Genomic DNA, 23,966 nt, shown 5'->3' with positions numbered 1-23,966 from the left:
CAAGTACCCACAATTTATCTATACATTCTACCACTGATCTGTGCATGTTGTTCCAAGTGGGGACTTTGTGAAAGATTTCTTCCATGCACATATTCCTCTAGGAAAGGAACTGTGGGATCAGGAGGCATGCACACCTCAACCTTCCTAGAGGATGCAGAGTCTTTCCCACACAACTGAGCAGAGCACGTTCCCACCCACAGCGCAGGAGAGTTCCTGAGGCTCCATGCTGTTGTCAGCTGTTGGCAGTCTGGTAGTTGTACTTCCTGAGCTCTCTTTTGCATGGTCCTGATGATTTAGAGTGGAGCACCATTTCTGATCTTTTTGGCTTTTGGTGTTTGCCCTTCTGTAGTGTCATTGCAAGGCTTTTGCCCAGTTAGCAGTAGCATTGTCTGTCTTTTCCTTATTCATTTTCAGGAACTCTTTATATATTTATGTTAGAACTTTGAGAATTATGGGTGTGTAAATAACTTCTCCATCTTTGTCACTTGTTTTGTCATCTTTTATGTGTCTTCTGTTGATATAGTTCTTAGTTTTAATACAGGCAAGTATGTCAATTTGTCCCTTGTGATTAATGCATTTATATCCTATTTAAGAAATCTTTTATTACCCTCAGGTCATTAAATAATCTATATTAGCTGCTAAGAGCTTGCTTTATCTTTCACATTGGAGTCTCTAACCCACCTGGAGTTGGTGTTTGTGTGTGCTGCGAGGGAGATGTCCATTTTTATTATAGAGGAATAGATATAAAAATAGAGATATATGTATACAGTTACATGGTATTAGCACAGTTTATGAAAAGACCATCCTTTCTCTATACCACACACTAGCACTACAGAGTTAAAAAACAGAAAAGGGATGGGGGAGTCTGGTTATGTGTGGGGCTGTTTCAGAGCTCACTATTCTGTTCCTTTGTTCTGTGTATTTATCCCTGCATTGAAACCCAGTTGTCTTCACTACTGTAGCTTTATAACAAGTTTGGTATCTTGCAGATGAAATGCTCTCACTTTATGAGTGCTTCGGTTCCACTTGACTCTTGGAATCAACTAGTCAATTTTGACACACCCACAAAAGGACTTTTCTTTGGGTTTTGATTAGGAGTGGACATCTTTGTGTCTTCCATGCATATCCCACCATTCATTTAGCACTGTCTCCCTAAAGTATTTAATAATATCCTCCTCAGAAGCCTTAAACATATTTTATTAGACATGGAATTAGAAGCATGATACTTTTGATGCTATTATAATTGTCTTAAAATATCCTTTTCTGACTCTTTGTTGCTAGTACATCAACATAGAAGCGTTTTCTGTGTATTTCGTATGTGGCAGTCTTCCTTAACTTCCTTACTAACTCTAAAAATTCTTCCTTTTCTACCTTCTGCGTTAATAATCTTATCATCGGTGAAGTCCACTTTTACTTTATCTAAATTTTATTGCTTTATATTCCTCCTTATAGGCTGTACAATGTTGGACACGAGTTCTGATAGTGGAGCCACTTGAAATGCTCCAGTTAAAAAGAAAAGCTTTCAAGGTTTCCCTATAAGTGTGATGTTTGCTGTGGTTTTCTTTAGCACCCTGTATCAAATTAAGAAACTATCCTTTTATTACTAGTTTATTAAGAAGTTTATTAACATGAATACATGCTACTACATTTCATAAAACTCTTATTCTGAATAGGATGTAAAAAATTTATCAAGCATTTTTATTCTGCATTCTTCTAGGTAAAAACATGCTTTTTCTCTTTTAGTTTCTTAACATTATAGATTGTATTGATTTTTCTTATGTTCTGATGTTGAACCACCTTGCATTCCTGGATTAAGATCTGAGTGTATTGTGCTTTTCATGCATGGCTCCACTCACTTTGCCAATACTTTGTATAGGATTTTGATATTGACATCCATAAAAGATTGGCCTGTAATTTCAATTCTTTATACTTTCTTTGTCAGATTTTGGTATCGATGCTATATGCTAGCTACATAAAATGAGTTAAAGAGCATATATATATATATATATATATATATATATACACACACACATATCCATATATATCCATATATATGTATATCTCCATATATACATATATATATGTATATCCCCTTCAAAGCTTTTGCACAGCAAAGGAAACCATAAACAAGACCAAAAGACAACCCTCAGAATGGGAGAAAATATTTGCAAATGAAGCAACCGACAAAGGATTAATCTCCAAAATTTACAAGCAGCTCATGCAGCTCAATAACAAAAAAACAAAAACCCAATCCAAAAATGGGCAGAAAACCTAAATAGACATTTCTCCAAAGAAGATATACAGACTGCCAACAAACACATGAAAGAATGCTCAACATCATTAATCATTAGAGAAATGCAAATCAAAACTACAATGAGACATCATCTCACACCAGTCAGAATGGCCCTCATCAAAAAATCTAGAAACAATAAATGCTGGAGAGGGTGTGGAGAAAAGGGAACACTCTTGCACTGCTGGTGGGAATGTGAATTGGTACAGCCACTATGGAGAACAGTATGGAGGTTCCTTAAAAAACTACAAATAGAACTACCATATGACCCAGCAATTCCACTACTGGGCATATACCCTGAGAAAACCATAATTCAAAAAGAGTCATGTACCTAAATGTTCATTGCAGCTCTATTTACAATAGCCAGGACATGGAAACAACCTAAGTGTCCATCATCAGATGAATGGATAAGGAAGATGTGGCACATATATACATGGAATATTACTCAGCCATAAAAAGAAATGAAATTGAGCTATTTGTAATGAGGTGGATGGACCTAGAGTCTGTCATACAGAGTGAAGTAAGTCAGAAAGAGAAAGACAAATACCATATGCTAACACATATATATGGAATTTAAGAAAAAAAAATGTCACGAAGAACCTAGGGGTAAGACAGGAATAAAGACACAGACCTACTAGAGAATGGACTTGAGAACACTGGAAGCAGGAAGGGTAAGCTGGGACGAAGTGAGAGAGTGGCATGGACATATATACACTACCAAATGTGAAATAGATAGCTAGTGGGAAGCAGCCGCATAGCACAGGGAGATCAGCTCGGTGCTTTGTGACCACCTAGAGGGGTGGGATAGGGAGGGTGGGAGGGAGGGAGATGCAAGAGGGAAGAGATATGGGAACATATGTGTATGTATAACTGATTCACTTTGTTATAAAGCAGAAACTAACACACCATTGTAAAGCAATTATACTCCAATAAAGATGTAAAAAAATACAAAAATACATGTATATCCCTTTTCCATTCTCTTAAAGAATCTCAATGAATATGGAATAATTTCTTTCCAGAATATTCTATATAAATTGCCAGTAGAGCCACTGAGCTTAATCTTGTTCTATGAGAAGATTCTTTTATTATGTTTCCATTTAGTTAAAAGGTTATTAGACTGTTCAAGTTGTTAATTTCTTCTTGCGTAAGTTTTGGTATAATTTTCTAAGAATTGGCCACTATTTCAAAACTTTTCAGATTTACTTGTGTGAAATAATATCGTGTTTTATTATAATAATGTCAAATGATTCATAGTGGGTTTCTTGGTATCTATATACACCTATGAATCATTATATACTAATACGATATCAAACTGTTATGTGGTGGCACTTAGGAGTCAATGCAGGACCACAGCCCATCTCTATTTGAGGTTAACCTCTCTTAACAAAAGGGAACTAAAGTTAGTTCGCAGACATCTCTGTGAACCAGCCCAGAAGGTACAGACACACACAAGAGTCATTAGGAAATGATATGAAATAAATACCACTTTACCAGTCAGTGGCTGCTACTACCATACCTCATCTTTAACAAAGCATGCTAGTGTAAGAAAAGCTCCTTACTACTCTCCATTTCTAAATTTATATATCAAACTCCAAGGGAAATACTGACACAGAATATACTAATTGAAAGACAAAAGGAAACCAAAATTTGCTTTCAGATGAATGTGCCATATCTCAGAGGTGCATATCAAAGACATATATCTACCAACCCTCTTCTCTTGGTTTACTTTGCACAGACATTGCAACAGAACAGGAACCTATATTTTGCAACATTTGGGTACATACATAACTTCTACAACCATGTGCAAGGAAGGAAGAGTGTCCCAAGACAACTAAAACTTTGCTGATCCAAAATTCAGACTTGAGGTAATGCCAAGTATGATTATGTGCCTGAAACTTCCCCTTATCAGGTTCAAAGAAATACAAACGTCTCTGATTAGGGCGAATCCTCGCATGGTGCTGGGTGAGGGAATCTGGATGCTGCTAGAACATCCAAAAGTACATTCACATATCCTGAGGTGAGAGACATCTGGTCTACTCGAGACCCCAAGGGCAAGATGGAGCCAGGGTCCTGGACACCAAAGATCACCTGGAACGTTACAACATGGAAACACCACTCATGGTGCACAAGAGGGGACACTCTTCCTTCCATACACACCCTTCCCATCCAGTGTCCCTGGGATCAAGCACAAGCATGAAAGTGGGAGGTGGGGAGATGGGAGATGTAAAGAGATTAAATGTGATGGAAAGACCACTGGGTCTGTCACAGCTGTAAGCCAGTCACATCTCCATAAAGGGCTAATTTAGCATCCCTCCCAAATAACTGACCTGTGACATCCAGGTGAAAGGAGACCCTCTGGCCCCTAGCTTCACAGCTGTACTCTCCAGCATCCACCTTCCCTGCCTGCTGCACCACCAGCTGCCGGGTGCAGCCCTTGGCTTCCACACACACTTTCGAGCTCGAACTCAGCTTCTTTCCATCCTTGTACCACGTCACCTCCGTCTGGGCCTGGGCCACCTCGCAGCTCAGCGTGGCACTGGACCCCGCCACGGCCTGCACTTCACTGCGTGCTGGCTGCTCCTTGGCAAACACCACCTTGGGCTCTGGGGACAGGGAGGGATGCATAGGGTCAAAGATACCATCTAAGTCAAGATGCAGCACTGTGGAAAGAACGACTAAACAGGAAGGCAGGAAGACAGGAAACTTCTCCAGGCTTTGCACCAGCTGTGTGACCTAGAGAAGCTCCACCACCTTCTCAGCAACAAGTGACACACTTTATTTCTACGTTCTCCTGATCTATGTAGGCTGTTCCGGTGAGAAGCTGGGAAAGACTTCTCCCCTGCACAAATCCTCTAGGAGAGGAGCCGTAGAGTCATGCATTCCTCAGCCTTCCTAGATGAGGCCAGAGTCTTTCCCATACAGTTGTGCAGGTCATGTTCTCATCTGCAGTGAATGAGAGTTCCTGAGACTCCACCCTCTTGCCTATTCTCAGTATTGTCGACTGTTGGCAACCTGGTGGGAGTGAATTTACACCATCTGGCTGTCTATTGCATGGTCCTGATGATTCACAAAGTGAAGAATCTTTATGAATTTTTTGGTCATTCTGTGGTTTACTCTTCTGTGGTGTCACTGTTCAAGTTTTCCACAAGTTTCAAAATTAGCATTGTCTGTTTTTTCCATATTCATTTAGGAGCTCTTTATATAAATAAATGCTATAGAGTGTTGATGCTTATGTGTGTTTACCTGTCCTCCCCATTTTCATGCTCTACCTTTTCATTCCTTTATGATGTTTCTGGTGAAATTAAGTTATTTAATTAAGTCTGTTACAGGCAGATATATCAATTTGTCCTTTGTGGTTTCTGCATTTATGTTCTGTTTAAAAATCCTTCATTATCCTGAGGTCATTAAATAACCTCTATTATCTGATAAAAGCTTGTTCTACCTTTCATACAGAGGTCTCTAACCTGCCTGGAGTTGGTTCTTTGTGTTCTAGGAGGTAGATTCCAGTGTTATTTTATTTTTCCATATAGTTAATGGTCTTAGTACCATTTATGAAAAGACCCTCCTTTCTCTCCACCTCAGCGTGAACTCACCATTCCAGTCCCTTGGGCTATTTATCTATCTCTGCACTGAGACCCACTTGTCCAAACTGCTGTAACTTAAAATAAAAGTCTTGATTTAGGTTAGAGCAAATGTCCTCATTCTGTTCTTTGACTGGCTTTTGCAATCAACTTGTCAATATTCTCACACCCAAAAGACCTATTATTTGGGGTTTAATGGGAATTGAACACTTCTAGGTCTTCCATAGATTCGTATCCATTTATTTGTATCTTTTTGCCTGCCTCTCTACAATGTCTAATCATTTCTCCCACAAAGTGTCTCAAGATCCTTTCTTAGACTTGGAACCGGTAAAATGACCCATCTAATGTTATTGTAACTCTGAAAATTTCATTTTCCAGTTTCTTGTTTCTGGTATATAGCTATAGAACTGTTTTCTGTATTTTTTTTTTGGTACATGGGCCTCTCACTGTTGTGGCCTCTCCCATTGCAGAGCACAGGCTCCGCACACGCAGGCTCAGTGGCCATGGCTCACGGGTCCAGCTGCTCCGCGGCATGTGGGATCTTCCCGGACCAGAGCATGAACCCACGTCCCCTGCATCGGCAGGTGGACTCTCAACCACTGCGCCACCAGGGAAGCCCTCTATATTATTTTTGTATGCGGTAATGTTTCGCAACTCTCTTACTAAGTGTAGTAATTAATGTTTCTAGATTTTCTAAACTGATAATCATATCATCTGTGAGTTCCAATTTCCCTCCTTACTGTGCTATAAATGTAGCATTACAGTGGTGAAAATTGGTTTCCTTGTCTTGTTCCCTACTTCAAAGGCAATGCTTTCAAGTTTCACTTTATGTGCGATGTTAGCTAGTTTTCTCTACACTACCAATTATTAAATGAAAGAAGAACATTTTATTTATACTTTGGTAAGAATTTTATGGCAGGAATTGATGCTAAATTTTATCAAATATTTCTCCTGGATATATGATGTTATATTTCATTGAGTATTTTTAATCTCCATTTATTGGGGAAATAGTATCATTTTTCTTTTATTTTCTTGACGTCAATCTTTCTATACATTTTCTACTGTTCCTTGTGTTAGATAAACCTTGCACTCCTGCAATAGGACTGTTCTCAGAGTGTATTTTCCTCTTGATAACCTGTTGAATTCAGTTTGCTACTATTTTGTTGAAGATATTAGCCTTGATATCATCAATAAATTAAACTGTGTTACTTCTTCATATTTACCTTATCAGATTTTGGTATCAATGATATGTTCTACACATAAAATGAATTAGAGAGTGTATTCCATTTATCAATACTACAGAAGAATCTGTATGAACATGGAATAATTGCATTCCAGAATACTCAGCACAATTTAACAGTGGAGTGAGTGGGTTTAGATTTCTGCTGTGAGATTATTTATTATGGTTCCATTTATTTAAAAGACTATCAGCTGGCAGAAAAAGCTTTCGACAAAATTCAACACCCATTTATAATAAAAACCCTCCAGAAAGTAGGCATAGAGGGAACTTACCTCAACATAATAAAGGCCATATATGACAAACACACAGCCAACATCATTCTCAATGGTGAAAAACTGAAAGCATTTCCTCTAAGATCAGGGACAAGACAAGGTTGTCCACTCTCACCACTCTTATTCAACATAGTATTGGAAGTTTTAGCCACAGGAATCAGAGAAGAAAAAGAAATAAAAGGAATCCAAATCGGAAAAGAAGAAGTAAAGCTGTCACTGTTTGCAGGTGATATTATACTATACATAGAGAATCCTAAAGATGCTACCAGAAAACTACTAGATCTAATCAATGACTTTGGTAAAGTAGCAGGATACAAAATTAATGCACAGAAATCTCTTGCATTCCTATACACTAATGATGAAAAATCTGAAAGAGAAATTAAGGAAACACTCCCATTTACCATTGCAACAAAAAGAATAAAATACCTAGCAATAAACCTACCTAAGGAGACAAAAGACCTGTATGCAGAAAACTATAAGACACTGATGAAAGAAATTAAAGATAATACAAACAGATGGAGAGATAGACCATGTTCCTGGACTGGAAGAATCAACATTGAGAAAATGACTATACTACCCAAAGCAATCTACAGATTCAATGCAATCCCTATCAAACTACCAATGGCATTTTTTACAGAAGTAGAACAAAAAATTTCACAATTTGTATAGAAACATAAAAGACCCCAAATACCCAAAGCAATCTTGAGAAAGAAAAACAGAGTTGGAGGAATCAGGCTCCTGGACTTCAGACTATACTACAAAGCTACAGTAATCAAGACAGTATGGTACTGACATGAAAACAGAAATATAGATCAATGGAACAGGATAGAAAGCACAGAGATAAACCCGTGCACATATGGTCACCTTATCTTTGATAAAAGAGGCAAGAATATACAGTGGAGGAAAGACAGCCTCTTCAATAAGCAGTGCTGGGAAAGCTGGACAGGTACATGTAAAAGTATGAAATTAGAACACTCCCTAACACCATACACAAAAATAAACTCCAAATGGATTAAAGACCTAAATGTAAGGCCAGACACTATAAAACTCTTAGAGGAAAACAAAGGCAGAACACTCTATAACATAAATCACAACAAGATCCTTTTCGACCCACCTCCTAGAGAAATGGAAATAAAAACAAAAGTAAACAAATGGGACCTAACGAAACTTAGAAGCTTTTGCAGAGCAAAGGAAACCATAAACAAGACGAAAACACAACCCTCAGCATGGGAGAACATATTTGCAAATGAAGCAACTGACAAAGGATTAATCTCCAAAATTTACAAGCAGCTCATGCAGCTCAATATCAAAAAAACAAACAACCCAATCCAAACATGGGCAGAAGACCTAAATAGACATTTCTCCAAACAAGATATACAGATTGCCAACAAACAAACGAAAGGATGTTCAACATCACTAATCATTAGAGAAATGCAAATCACAACTACAATGAGGTATCACCTCACACCAGTCAGAATGACCATCATCAAAAAATCTACAAACAATGAATGCTGGAGAGGGTGTGGAGAAAAGAGAACCCTCTTGCACTGTTGGTGGGAATGTAAATTGATACAGCCACTATGGAGAACAGTATGGAGGTCCCTTAAAAACTAAAAATAGAACTACCATATGACCCAGCAATCCCACTACCTGGTATATACCCTGAGCAAACCATAATTCAAAAACAGTCATGCAGGGCTTCCCTGGTGGCGCAGTGGTTGGGAGTCCGCCTGCCGATGCAGGGGACACGGGCTCGTGCCCCAGTCCGGGAAGATCCCACATGCCGCAGAGCGGCTGGGCCTGTGAGCCATGGCCGCGGAGCCTGCGCGTCCGAAGCCTGTGCTCTGCAACGGAAGAGGCCACAACAGTGAGAGGCCCGTGTACCCACCCCCCAAAAAAAAGAGTCATGTACTACAATGTTCATTGCAACTCTATTTACAATAGCCAGGACATGGAAACAACCTAAGTGTCCATCAACATGAATAGATAAAGAAGATGTGGCACATATATACAATGGAATATTACTCAGCCACAAAAAGAAACGAAATTGAGTTTTTTGTAGTGAGGTGGATGGACCTGGAGTCTGTCATACAGAGTGAAGTAGTCAGAAAGAGAAAAACAAATACCATATGCTAACACATATATATGGAATCTAAAAAAAAAAAAAAGGTTCTGAAGAACCTTGGGGCAGGACAGGAATAAAGACGCAGACATAGAGAATGGTCTTGAGGACATGGGGAGGGGGAAGGGTAAGCTGGGACGAAGTGAGAGAGTGGCATGGTCATATATACATTACCAGATGTAAAATAGATAGCTAGTGGGAAGCAGCCGCATAGCACAAGGAGATCAGCTCGGTGCTTTGTGACCACCTAGAGGGGTGGGATAGGGAGGATGGCAGGGAAACGCAAGAGGGAGGAGATATGGGGATATATGTATATGTATAGCTGATTCACTTTGTTATAAAGCAGAAACTAACACACCATTGTAAAGCAATTATACTCCAATAGAGATGTTTAAAAAAATGATTATCGGCTGTACAACTTGTCTATTTTCCATTGTGTGAGTTTTGCCATAGTTTCTAGGAATTGATCAATTTGTAATCCTCTGTTCTTTGTGAATTTTGTATTCACATTGCAGCAAAATATGGATCTATATTTTGCTCCATCTGTGTTCAGAGAGCTTACTTATCAATGTGAAAATTGCTGTCCCAGGACACCTGAAACTTTATAATACAAAATTCAGCCATGAAATAATTCCAAGTATTATTGTGTGACCAACATTTTCCCTTATTCTGCTTCAATGAATTGAAACATCTCTTACTAACAGGAACCTCAAGTGTTCTTGGTAAGGATCTAGATGATCTGCCACAAAAACCCCAGTGGACAGATATCTCGTCTACCTCAGTCCTATGCAATAGGTAGACCCAGAGTGACAGACACCAAAGACCACCAATGGAGTCTGAACAAGCTAGGAAAATGTGACTAAGGATTATTACATGGAAAACAACCCATGATATAAAAGAACTGCCTCTCTCCCTCCAGGATACACCCAACAATCCATGTTTCCATGAACTTAGATTTAGAAATGTTTTCTGCATATTGACTTCTTTAAACACGAATCCTACTCAAGAATCGTACACAGTCAAAAAATAATTTTGGAGGTTCTCTGAATTGATAATCACATCATCAGCATATTCCAACTTTAGATTCACGAAAACTCTTGCCAGTGATTTTATGATCCTTCATACTTGACTCAGTGGTTAGTCAGTGTACTGTCACTCACATCAGGGTCTCCAGATACCCATTAACTGGGATGTTGCTGTTGCTACTATTGTATATGTATTTTACAATATAAAAAAAGAACACTTTTATACAATTTGCTAAGAATATTATGGAAGGAACTGATGCTCCATTTTATCAAATTTTTGCCTCGATATAGGACATTTAAATTTAATCAAATATTTGATTCTGTGCTCATTGAGATGATCACATTTTTTGCATTTAATCTCTTAATGTCAAGCCTTACATCTATTAATGTTGCCAACATTCAACCCAAGGTGCAATCCTAGACTATGACTTTCATAACTGATCTCTACCCCCTGCATACATGATTGAATTCCTTTTACTAACACTTAATTTATGATTTGGGCTTTGATAACCACAATAGATACGTCTGGAATTTCACTCATTCTTCCTGCCTTTCTTGTGTGGTTCTGGTACCTACGTCATATTCTTTGCATAAAGAAAGTTATGGAGTGCATCTCCTTCTTCTGTCTCTAAGACCATCTCCGTAAGCATGGAATAATAGTTTTTCAGGATATTTTGGAGAGTGTACCAGAGAACTACGAGGTAGTTCTTGAGAATATTTTTCACTATTCTTCCTACTGATTGAAGAGTCATACAACTCTTTGAGATTTCTATATCTTCTTGTGTCAGTTTTCATACAGCTGGCCAGGATTTAGTCAAATTTCACAACTTTTCAAAGCTTTTATTTAAAAACACTCTCTAATATTCTCCAAATGCCACATTTTACAGAAATGCCTGGTCGGATCTGGGATACCTATAGACATCCATAAATCATCCTATGGTGTCACGGTCTCAAACAGTTATGGGTTGGCACCTAGGAGTCAATGTGGATTGGCAGCCCACCCCTACTCAGCATGAAGGCTCTCTGCACAGAAGATGAGTAACCTGACTTCTTAGACTGCCCATTCTTCCAGCCACGAGGCAGAGACACTCACTAACCTTTCGGAAAATGCAACGAAATAAAGACTACTTCGCCCGTCAGAGACAGCAGCTGGTACACTAACTCCTCATTAGCAAAGCAGACTGATGGGGCAGAAGCGAATTTTTCCTTTCCGTTCCTAAATTCATCAAAACAAGGCCATGGGGAATAGCGACCCACATCATCCAAACAGTTTGAAGACAAAGACAAAATCCTATTGCATTTAAGAAGATCACCCTACATAGCACAGGTCACTTTATACCATTCCTCCTTTCTTCCTCCCTTTACAAGATCGTGACAAAACTTGGGCCTATCTTCTGCTACCTACAGGCAACCGGAGCTTCCCTATCCAGGAAAAGGAAGGAAGGGCATCCCAGAAACATGAATCTGATCATCAAAAGTTCACTCCTAAGATAATTCCAAGCTGGATTGTGGACCAGTATCTCCACTAATCCGGGATCAAGGAAGTTGAAACCCCATCTGACAAACTAAGACGCGGCATGAGCTGCCGGATGAGGACATGTTGTAGGTGTTATGATAGATATATGATGAGAGGAAAGCCACATATCCCCAGGCTGACCTAAGACGCCATGCCTCAGGGAGAGCCAGGAACAAGAGGAAGTCTCTAGGCACGTGCTAAGACAATGTGACTGGGCCTTCATGCATGGAAACAGGTGGACACAAAGGGCCCCTCTTACTTCCACACCCACCCTCTCCATCCATCCTTCCCCTGGCAAAAATGGCTATAAACGTGGGACGTGGAAGACTGGGAGGCTACAGGAGGGTGAACACCGTCTGTCAGGCCGCAAGACCATCCCTTCATCACCTCCAAACAGGCTAGCTTAGTATCCTCCTCCAGGACTGACCTGTGACATCCAGGTGGAAGGAGACCCTCTGGCCCCCGGCCTCGCAGCTGTACTCCCCGGCGTCTGCCTTGCCCGCCTGCTGCACCACCAGCCGCCGCCCTCGGCCCGTGGCCTCCACACGCACTTTCGAGCTCGAACTCAGCTTCTTTCCATCCTTGTACCACGTCACCTCCGTCTGGGCCTGGGCCACCTCGCAGCTCAGCGTGGCACTGGACCCTGCCACAGCCTGCACTTCACTGAGTGCTGGCTGCTCCTTGGCAAACACCTCCTTGGGCTCTGGGGGAAGGGAGGGATACATGGGTCAAGGACACCATCTCAGTCAGGAAGGCAGCCCTGGGCAAAAGAGACCTGAGTGGAGAGCCGTGGGGCAGGCGGGTGCGAGGGGTGCGGAGGTGGGGCGGGGGCCAAGCTGGAGATTTCTCCAGGCTCTGCACCAGCCGTGTGCCCTGCAGAAGTGCCCCTGCCTTTCTCAGCGACAAGTAAAACAAGTGATGCATTCTCCCCCGTGTCCGCGAGAGCTGGTCCGGGGAGTGGGGGGCTGGGGGGAGGGTGCGCTTTTTGAAGAGACTTCTCCCATGCTCATAGCATCTGAGGGTCACACGCAAGTGTTCCCAAAACTTCCCAGATGGGGCCACAGTCCTCTCCATACGCCTAAGCAGGGAACTTTGCACCTGCAGTCCATGGAAATCACTGAGGCTCGGTGCCCTGGCCTACACTTAGTACGGTCAACTTGTGGCAATCTCTGGGGAGTGCTGGCACCTCCCTGTGGCTTTTTTTTCCAATGTCTGAGGAATAAAGAAGCTGTGAACCTTTCCCCGTATGACTGGGGTCCCCATTACTCTTTTGTTCTTCGTGGTGACACTATTCAAATTTTTGCCCACTCACCAACAGTAGGCTCTGTCTTCTCTCCATCTCTAAGCACTCTTTATGCATTGAAATACTAGAGAAGGACAGATTGCTAGCTTTCAAGGTTACTCCCAACCGTGGGACTCCCATTTTCACTATGTGATCGAGTCCTCCAAAGAATCAAAGTTATTCCCTTCAGTAGTGTCACCGATGTCCATTACAGCCCTTTGAGTTTGGAGCATTTGTGTTCCGTTTAGGAAATCTTCCCTTACCTTCCGTCTTTAAAGAAACCACGGTATCACCGGACTGTCTTTTGGTTTGTACCTTTTCACACTGAGGTTTCTAACCCACCACGAGTGTACTTTTGTGTGTGCTGTGAATTGTCAGTACAGTTTAATTTTTCCCTGTGGGTAAGTGGTCCAACCACTATTTATGAAGACAACATCCCTCCTCGACTTCTCGAACGCACAGCACAGCAACAGATAAAATTGTGACGGCGGGGAGGGGGCTGGGAGACAGACGGAGGGGGGATTTCTCCATGGTAGTGCAGGAAACCACTGCTGCAAAGAGCTACTTCTGACCTCACTACTACGTTCCTCTGATGCGGTAAATATCGCCGCACTGGGATCCCCTTATCTTGAAAACTATATAGCCTCACAATAATTCTTGACTACGGTTCCCAGGAAGCACTCTCACCACGCTTCTGCAAGCAAATAGCATGTTGGCAGTACCTTGTCTTTGGAATCTGCCTGCTATTCTACCATCTGACCACCCAAAACACAAATTTGCTTCGATTTTCATTGTTAATCAACATCGCTGATTTTTCTCCTCAGATTACGTTCCATCGATGGAAACCTCTGACTCTCTCTCAAGAATGTGTGCTAATTTCCCCACATAGTCTCCTAGCACCTTTTATCAGATCTGGAATTAGGAACATGATACAATTGTGCCATTTTAACTCTTTCACAAAAGTTTCACTTGCCAAGCGTTTCTAGCCAGGACATAGCTGTGGAAATGTCTTCTGCATGTTCATTATCTTACACCCTAATCTTACTCAACAATCATACACAGCCTAATGATTGATCCATCGCATTGTCTGAGTTGATAATCACACCATCAGCAAATTCTACCTTGAGTTTTTCTAAACCCTTTGCCAGTGATTTTATGCTCCTCCTGAATCCGCTCAGTGGCTAGAGAGGCCCACATGTGTTCTCCCTCACATCAAAGATTGGCAGGGACACGTTAAGTGGGATGCTGCTCTTGTTGTTGCTGTTGTTGCTGTTGGAGGAATTTTATTATAACGTTACAAAAGAACACTTTTGTACAATATGCTAAGAATTATATGGCAAGAACTGGTGCTCAGTTTTCTTACACTTTTTGCCTGGATTTCGGAAGATCAAATTTCATCAAGCATTTGATTCTCTATTCGTTCAGAGGACCACATCCTTTTGCATTCAATCTCTTAATGCCAAGCTTTATATATATTAATGATGCCAACATTCAGGCCAACGTGCAATCCTGGACTAGGACTCTCATCACTGATCTCCACCGCGTGGATGCATGGCAGAATTCCTTTTGCTAACATTTCATTTATGATTTTGGCTGTGATATTCGCAATACATACGTCTGGAATTTCATTCATCCTTCCTGCCTTTCTTCAGCGATTCTGGTATGCGTCAATGTTATGTTCTGAATTTAAAGAGACTCATGGAGTGAATCTCCTTTTTCTATCTCTAAGACCATCTCCACAAGCATGGAATAACAGTTTTCCAGGATAGTTTGTAGACTGTACCAGAGAAGTACCAGGTAGTTCTTGGGAAGATTTTTCATTATTGGTCCTACTGACTGACAAGTCATACAACTCTTTGAGTTTTCTACATCTTCTTGTGTCAGTTTTCAAACAGTTGTCCAGGATTTAGTCAAACTTCACAACTTTTCAAAGCTTTTATCTTAGAGCACTCTCTAATATTCTCCGAATGCCACATTTTACAGAAATGCCTTCTCGGATCTGGGATATCTATACACACCCATAAATAATCGTATGGTCGCACGGTCTCAAACAGTTACGGCTTGGCACCTAGGATTCAATGTGGAATGGCAGCCCACCCCTACTCAGCATGAAGGCTCTCTTCACAGGAGACGAGTAACCTGATTTCATAGACTGCCCTATGTTCCAGCCACGAGGCAGCGACACTCACTGACCTTTAGGAAAATGCAACGAAATAAAGACTGCTTTGCCAGTCAGAGTCTGCTGCTAGTACACTAACTGCTCATTAGCAAAGCAGACTGATGGGTCAGTAGCGACGTTTTCCTTTCCGTTCCTAAATTCATCAATATAACACCATTGGGAATACTGACCCGCAGCATCCAAACAGTTTGAAGACAAAGACAAAATCCTACTGCATTTAAGACGATCACCCTAAATAGCACAGGGGACTCTATTCCAATCCTCCTTTCTTCCTCCCTTTGCAAGATCGTGACAACAAACTTCGCCTATCTTCTGCTACCTACAGGCAACTGGAGCGTCCCTATTCAGGAAATTGAAGGAAGGGCATTGCAGAAACCTCAAATCTGACCATCCAAAGTTCACTTCTAAAATAATTCCAAGCAAGACTTGGTGGCCACATCTCTACTAATCTGTGATCAATGAAATTGAAACCCCATCTGGCAACCCGAGACCCGGCAAGAGCCATGTGCTACATGTCAGGAAAGAAGTACCATGGGAGGAAAGTCACATATCCCCAGGCCTACCTCAGACCCCACGCATCAGGGACAGCCAGGGTCCCGATACCAGGAACAACAGGAAGACTCTGGGCAGGTGCTAAGACACTGTGACTGGGCCTTACCGCATGGAGACAGGTGGACACAAATGGCCCCTCTTCCTTCCACGCCCACACTCTCCATCCATACTCCCCCTGGGCAAAAATAGCTATAAATGTGGGACGTGGAAGACTGGGAGGCTACAGGCGAGTGAACACCCGTCTGTGGAGGCCGCAAGACCGTCCCCTCATCACCTCCAAATAGGCTAGCTTAGTATCCTCCTCCAGGACTGACCTGTGACATCCAGGTGGAAGGAGACCCTCTGGCCCCCGGCCTCGCAGCTGTACTCCCCGGCGTCTGCCTTGCCCGCCTGCTGCACCACCAGCCGCCGCCCTCGGCCCGTGGCCTCCACACGCACTTTCGAGCTCGAACTCAGCTTCTTTCCATCCTTGTACCACGTCACCTCCGTCTGGGCCTGGGCCACCTCGCAGCTCAGCGTGGCACTGGACCCCGCCACGGCCTGCACTTCACCGCGTGCTGGCTGCTCCTTGGCAAACACCACCTTGGGCTCTGGGGACAGGGAGGGATACATGGGTCAAGGACACCATCTCAGTCAGGAAAGCAGCCCTGGGCAAAAGAGACCTGAGTGGGGAGCCGTGGGCCAGGCGGGTGCGAGGGGTGTGGAGGTGGGGTGGGGGCCAAGCTGGAGACTTCTCCAGGCTCTGCACCAGCCGTGTGCCCCGCAGAAGTGCCCCTGCCTTTCTCAGCGACAAGTAACACAAGTGATGCATTCTCCCCCGCGTCCACGTATCCTGGTCCGGGCGGTGGGAGGGTGGGGGGAGGATGAGCTTTGGAAGAGACTTCTCCCCTGCTCATGGCTTCTGCGGGGTCACACGCAAGTGTTCCCAAAGCTTCCCAGATGGGGCCACAGTCTTCTCCATACGTCTAAGCAAGGAACTTTGCACCTGCAGTCCCTGGAAATCACTGAGGCTCGGTGTCTTGGCCTACACTTAGTACGGTCAACTTGTGGCAATCTGGTGGGTGTGCTACCACCTCCCCATGGCTTTCTTTTCCATTATCTGAGGTATAAAGAAGCTGAGCACCTTTCCACGTACACTGGGGTCCCCATTACTCTTTTGTTCTTCCTGGTGCAACTATTCAAATTTTTGCCCACTCACCAACAGTAGGCCCTCTCTTCTCTCCATTCACCTCTAGGCACTCTTGATACATTGAAACACTAAAGAAGGACAGATTGCTAGCTGTCAAGGTTATTCCCAACTGTGGGACTCCCATTTTCACTGTGTGATCGAGTCCTCCGATGAATCAAAATTTTTCCCTTCAATAGTGTCACCAATGTCCATTTCACGCTTTCAGTTTGGAGCATTTGTGTTCCATTTAGGAAATCTTCCTTTACCTTCGGTCTTAAGGAAACCACGGTATCACCGGACTGTCTTTTGGTTTGTACCTTTTCACACTGAGGTTTCTAACCCACCACGAGTGTACTTTTGTGTGTGCTGTGAATTGTCAGTACAGTTTAAGTTTTCCCTATGGATAAGTGGTCGAACCACTATTTATGAAGACAACATCCCTCCTCGACTTCTCGAACGCACAGCACAGCAACAGATAAAATTGTGACGGCGGGGAGGGGGCTGGGAGACAGACGGAGGGGGGATTTGTCCGTGGTAGTGCAGGAAACCACTGCTGCAAAGAGCTATTTCTGACCTCACTACTACGTTCCTCTGATGCGGTAAATATCGCCACACTGGGATCCCCTTATCTTGAAAACTATATAGCCTCACGATCATTCTTGACAACGGCTCCCAGGAAGTGCTCCCACAGTGCTTCTGCAAGCAAATAGCACATTGGCTGTACCTTGCCTTTGGAATCTGCCTGCTATTCTACCATCTGACCACCCAAAACACAAATTTGCTTCGATTTTCATTGTTAATCAACATCTTTGATTTTTCTCCTCGGATTACTCTCCGTCGATGCAAACCTCTGACTCTCTCTCAAGAATGTATACTAATTTCCCCACATAGTCTCATAGCACCTTTTATCAGACCTGGAATTAGGAACATGATACAATTGTGCCAGTTTAACTCCTTCACAAAAGTTTCACTTGCCAAGCGTTTCTAGCCAGGACATAGCTGTGGAAATGTCTTCTGCATGTTCATTATCTTACACCCTAATCTTACTCAACAATCGTAGACAGCCTAATAATTGATCCGTCGGATTGTCTGAGTTGATAATCACATCATCAGCAAATTCTACCTTGAGTTTTTCTAAACCCTTTGCCAGTGATTTTATGCTCCTCCTGAATCCGCTCAGTGACTACAGAGGCCCACGTGTGTTCTCCCTCACATCAAAGATTTCCAGGGACACGTTAAGTGGGATGCTGGTCTTGTTGTTGCTGTTGTTGTAGTTGGAGGAATTTTATTATAACGTTAAAAAAAGAGCCCTTTTTTTTTTTTTTTTTTTTTTTGCGGTACACGGGCCTCTCACTGTTGTGGCCTATCCCGTTGCGGATCACAGGCTCCGGACGCGCAGGCTCAGCGGCCATGGCTCACGGGCCCAGCCGCTCCACGGCATGTGGGATCTTCCCGGACCGGGGCACGAACCCGTGTCCCCTGCATCGACAGGCAGACTATCAAACACTGAGCTACCAGAGTGGTCCAAAAACACTTTTGTACAGTATTTTAAGAATTATATGGCAAGAACTGGTGCTCAGTTTCCTCACACTTTTTGCCTGGATTTCGGACGATCAAATTTCATCAACCATTTGATTCTCTACTCGTTCAGAGGACCACATCCTTTTCCATTCAATCTCGTAATGCTAAGCTTTATATCTATTAACTTTGCCAACCTTCAACACAACGTGCAATCCTGGACTACAACTCTCATCACTGACTCCACCCCGTGGACGCATGGATGAATTCCTTTTGCTAACAATTCATTTATGATTTTGGCTGTGATATTTGCAATACATACGTCTGGAATTGTACTCATCCTTCCTGCCTTTCTTCAGTGACTCTGGTATGCGTCGATGTTATGTTCTGAATTTAAAGAGACTTATGGAGTGCATCTCCTTTTTCTATCTCTAAGACCATCTCCACAAGCATGGAATAACAGTTTTCCAGGATAGTTTGTAGACTGTACCAGAGAAGTACCAGGTAGTTCTTGGGAAGATTTTTCATTATTGGTCCTACTGATTGACAAGTCATACAACTCTTTGAGTTTTCTACATCTTCTTGTGTCAGTTTTCAAACAGTTGTCCAGGATTTAGTCAAACTTCACAACTTTTCAAAGCTTTTATCTTAGAACACTCTCTAATACTCTCCGAATGCCACATTTTACAGAAATGCCTTCTCGGATCTGGGATATCTATACACACCCATAAATAATCGTATGGTCGCACGGTCTCAAACAGTTACGGCTTGGCACCTAGGAGTCAATGTGGAATGGCAGCCCACCCCTACTCAGCATGAAGGCTCTCTTCACAGGAGACGAGTAACCTGATTTCATAGACTGCCCTATGTTCCAGCCACGAGGCAGCGACAATCACTGACCTTTAGGAAAATGCAACGAAATAAAGACTGCTTTGCCAGTCAGAGTCTGCTGCTAGTACACTAACTCCTCATTAGCAAAGCAGACCGATGGGGCAGTAGCGACGTTTTCCTTTCCGTTCCTAAATTCATCAATATAACACCATTGGGAATACTGACCCGCAGCATCCAAACTGTTTGAAGACAAAGGCAAAAGCCTACTGCATTTAAGACGATCACCCTAAATAGCACAGGAGACTCTATTCCAATCCTCCTTTCTTCCTCCCTTTGCAAGATCGTGACAATAAAATTTGCCTATCTTCTGCTACCTACAGGCAACCAGAGCTTCCCTATTCAGGAAATTGAAGGAAGGGCGTTGCAGAAACCTCAAATCTGAACATCCAAAGTTCACTTCTAAAATAATTCCAAGCGGGACTGGGTGGCCAACATCTCTGCTAATCTGTGATCAATGAAATTGAAATCCCATCTGGCAACCCAAGATCCGGCATGAGCCATGTTGTTGGTGTCAGGAAAGAAGTACCATGGGAGGAAAGTCACATATCCCCAGGCCTACCTCAGACCCCACGCATCAGGAAGAGCCAAGGTCCTGATACCAGAAACAACAGGAAGGCTCTGGGCAGGTGCTAAGACACTGTGGGCCTTACCGCATGGAGACAGGTGGACACAAATGGCCCCTCTTCCTTCCACGCCCACACTCTCCATCCATACTCCCCCTGGGCAAAAATAGCTATAAATGTGGGACGTGGAAGACTGGGAGGCTACAGGCGAGTGAACACCCGTCTGTGGAGGCCGCAAGACCGTCCCCTCATCACCTCCAAATAGGCTAGCTTAGTATCCTCCTCCAGGACTGACCTGTGACATCCAGGTGGAAGGAGACCCTCTGGCCCCCGGCCTCGCAGCTGTACTCCCCGGCGTCTGCCTTGCCCGCCTGCTGCACCACCAGCCGCCGCCCTCGGCCCGTGGCCTCCACACGCACTTTCGAGCTCGAACTCAGCTTCTTTCCATCCTTGTACCACGTCACCTCCGTCTGGGCCTGGGCCACCTCGCAGCTCAGCGTGGCACTGGACCCTGCCACGGCCTGCACTTCACCGCGTGCTGGCTGCTCCTTGGCAAACACATCCTTGGGCTCTGGGGACAGGGAGGGATACATGGGTCAAGGACACCATCTCAGTCAGGAAAGCAGCCCTGGGCAAAAGAGACCTGAGTGGGGAGCCGTGGGCCAGGCGGGTGCGAGGGGTGCGGAGGTGGGGTGGGGGCCAAGCTGGAGACTTCTCCAGGCTCTGCACCAGCCGTGTGCCCTGCAGAAGTGCCCCTGCCTTTCTCAGTGACAAGTAACACAAGTGATGCATTCTCCCCCGGGTCCACGTGTGCTGGTCCGAGCGGTGGGAAGGTGGGGGGAGGGTGCGCTTTGGAAGAGACTTCTCCCCTGCTCATGGCTTCTGCGGGGTCACACGCAAGTGTTCCCAAACCTTCCCAGATGGGGCCACAGTCTTCTCCATACGCCTAAGCAAGGAACTTTGCACCTGCAGTCCATGGAAATCAGTGAGGCTCGGTGCCCTGGCCTACACTTAGTACGGTCAACTTGTGGCAATCTGGTGGGTGTGCTACCACCTCCCCATGGCTTTCTTTTCCATTGTCTGAGGTATAAAGAAGCTGAGCACCTTTCCGCGTACACTGGGGTCCCCATTACTCTTTGTTCTTCCTGGTGCAACTATTCAAATTTTTGCCCACTCACCAATAGTAGGCCCTCTCTTCTCTCCATTCATCTCTAGGCACCCTTTATGCATTGAAATACTAGAGAAGGACAGATTGCTAGCTTTCAAGGGTATTCCCAACTGTGGGACTCGCATTTTCACTGTGTGATCGAGTCCTCCGATGAATCAAAGTTTTTCCCCTCAATAGTGTTACCAATGTCCATATCAGCCCTTTGAGTTTGGAGCATTTGTGTTCCATTTAAGAAATCTTCCCTTACCTTCCGGCTTTAAAGAAACCATGGTATCACCGGACTGTTTTTTCGTTTGTTACTTTTAACACTGAGGTTTCTAACCCACCACGAGTGTACTTTTGTGTGTGCTGTGAATTGTCCGTACAGTTTAATTTTTCCCTATGGGTAAGTGGTCCAAGCACTATTTATGAAGACAACATCCCTCTTCAACTTCTCGAACACAGAGCACAGTAACAGATGAAATTGTGGCGGCGGGGAAGGGGGCTGGGATGGGGGCGGAGGGGGGATTTGTCCCTGGTGGTGCCGGAAAACACTGTTGCAAGGAGCTCTTGCTGACCTCACTACTAAATTCCTCTGATGTGGTAAATATCGCCACACTGGGATCCCCTTATCTTGAAAACTATATAGCCTCACGATCATTCTTGACTACGGCTCCCAGGAAGCGCTCTCACCGCGCTTCTGCAGGCAAATAGCACATTGGCTGTACCTTGCCTTTGGAATCTGCCTGCTATTCTACCATCCAACCACCCAAAACACAAATTTGCTTCGATTTTCATTGTTAATCAACATCTCTGATTTTTCTCCTCAGATTACTGCCTGTCCAAGGAAACCTCTGACTCTCTCTCAAGAATGTGTACTAATTTCCCCACATAGTCTCGTAGCAACTTTTATCAGACCTGGAATTAGAAAAATGATACAATTGTGCCCATTGAACTCTTTCACAAATGCCACGGGGAATACTGACCCGCAGCATCCAAACTGTTTGAAGACAAAGGCAAAAAACTATTGCATTTAAGATCACCCTAAACAGCACAGGGGACTCTATTCCAATCCTCCTTTCTTTCTCCCTTTGCAAGATCATGACAACAAACTTGGCCTATCTTCTGCTACCTACGGGCAACTGGAGCTTCCCTATCCAGGAAATTGAAGGACGGGCGTCGCATTAGCCTCAAATCTGACCATCAAAGTTCACTCCTAAGATAATTCCAAGGGGGACTTGGTGGCCAACATCTCCACTAATCTGCGATCAATGAAATTGCAACCCCATCTGGCAACCCAAGACCTGGTATGAGCCATGCGGTAGGTGTCAGGAAAGACGTACCATGGGAGGAAAGTCACATATCCCTAGGCCTACCTCAGACCCCAAGCATCAGGGACAGCCAGGGTCCCGATACCAGGAACAACAGGAAGGCTCTGGGCAGGTGCTAAGACACCATGACTGGGCCTTACCGCATGGAGACAGGTGGACACAAATGGCCCCTCTTCCTTCCACGCCCACACTCTCCATCCATACTCCCCTGGGCAAAAATAGCTATAAATGTGGGACGTGGAAGACTGGGAGGCTACAGGCGAGTGAACACCTGTCTATGGAGGCCACAAGACCGTCCCCTCATCACCTCCAAATAGGCTAGCTTAGTATCCTCCTCCAGGACTGACCTGTGACATCCAGGTGGAAGGAGACCCTCTGGCCCCCGGCCTCACAGCTATACTCCCCGGCGTCTGCCTTGCCCGCCTGCTGCACCACCAGCCGCCGCCCTCGGCCCGTGGCCTCCACACGCACTTTCGAGCTCGAACTCAGCTTCTTTCCATCCTTGTACCACGTCACCTCCGTCTGGGCCTGGGCCACCTCACAGCTCAGCGTGGCACTGGACCCCGCCACGGCCTGCACTTCACTGCGTGCCGGCTGCTCCTTGGCAAACACCTCCTTGGGCTCTGGGAACAGGGAGGGATACACGGGTCAAGGACACCATCTCAGTCAGGAAGGCAGCCCTGGGCAAAAGAGAGCTGAGTGGGGAGCTGTGGGCCAGGCGGGTGCGAGGGTTGCGGAGGCGGGTGGGGGCCAAGCTGGAGACTTCTCCAGGCTCTGCACCAGCCGTGTGCCCCGCAGAAGTCCCCCTGCCTTTCTCAGTGACAACTAACACAAGAGATGAATTTCCCCCGCGTCCTCATGAGTTGGTCCGTGGGTTGGAGGGGTCGGGGGAGGGTCGCTTTAGAAGAGACTTCTCCCCTGCTCATGGCTTCTGCGGGGTCACATGCAAGTGTTCCCAAACCTTCCCAGATGGGGCCACAGTCTTCTCCATAGGTCTAAGCAAGGAACGTTGCACCTGCAGTCCATGGAAATCACTGAGGCTCGGTGCCCTGGCCTACACTTAGTACAGTCAACTTGTGGCAATCTCTGGGGAGTGCTGGCACCTCCCCGTGGCTTTCTTTTCCACTGTCTGAGGAATAAAGAAGCTGAGCACCTTTCCCTGTATGACTGGGGTCCCCATTACTCTTTTGTTCTTCCTGGTGCAGCTATTCATATTTTTGCCCACTCACCAACAGTAGGCCCTCTCTTCTTTCCATCTCTATGCATTGAAATACTAGAGAAGGACAGAT

General features: G+C 44.4%; 1 protein-coding gene across 1 annotated transcript in view; it reads right to left on the bottom strand.

Moving 5' to 3' along the window:
• The window catches only part of OBSCN (obscurin, cytoskeletal calmodulin and titin-interacting RhoGEF), a 169,468-nt gene that overhangs the window by 95,445 nt on the left and 50,057 nt on the right, over positions 1-23,966 (bottom strand). Inside the window, 5 exon segments of the mRNA XM_070045296.1 lie at positions 4,618-4,893; positions 12,474-12,749; positions 16,374-16,649; positions 20,495-20,770; positions 23,025-23,300. Coding sequence (XP_069901397.1) covers positions 4,618-4,893; positions 12,474-12,749; positions 16,374-16,649; positions 20,495-20,770; positions 23,025-23,300 — 1,380 coding nt within the window.

This window comes from Globicephala melas, chromosome 3, assembly GCF_963455315.2.
Source record: "Globicephala melas chromosome 3, mGloMel1.2, whole genome shotgun sequence".
Lineage (NCBI taxonomy): Eukaryota > Metazoa > Chordata > Mammalia > Artiodactyla > Delphinidae > Globicephala > Globicephala melas.
The sequence above is the reverse complement of the archived record's forward strand: the minus strand, read 5'-3'. Positions and strand labels throughout refer to the sequence as shown.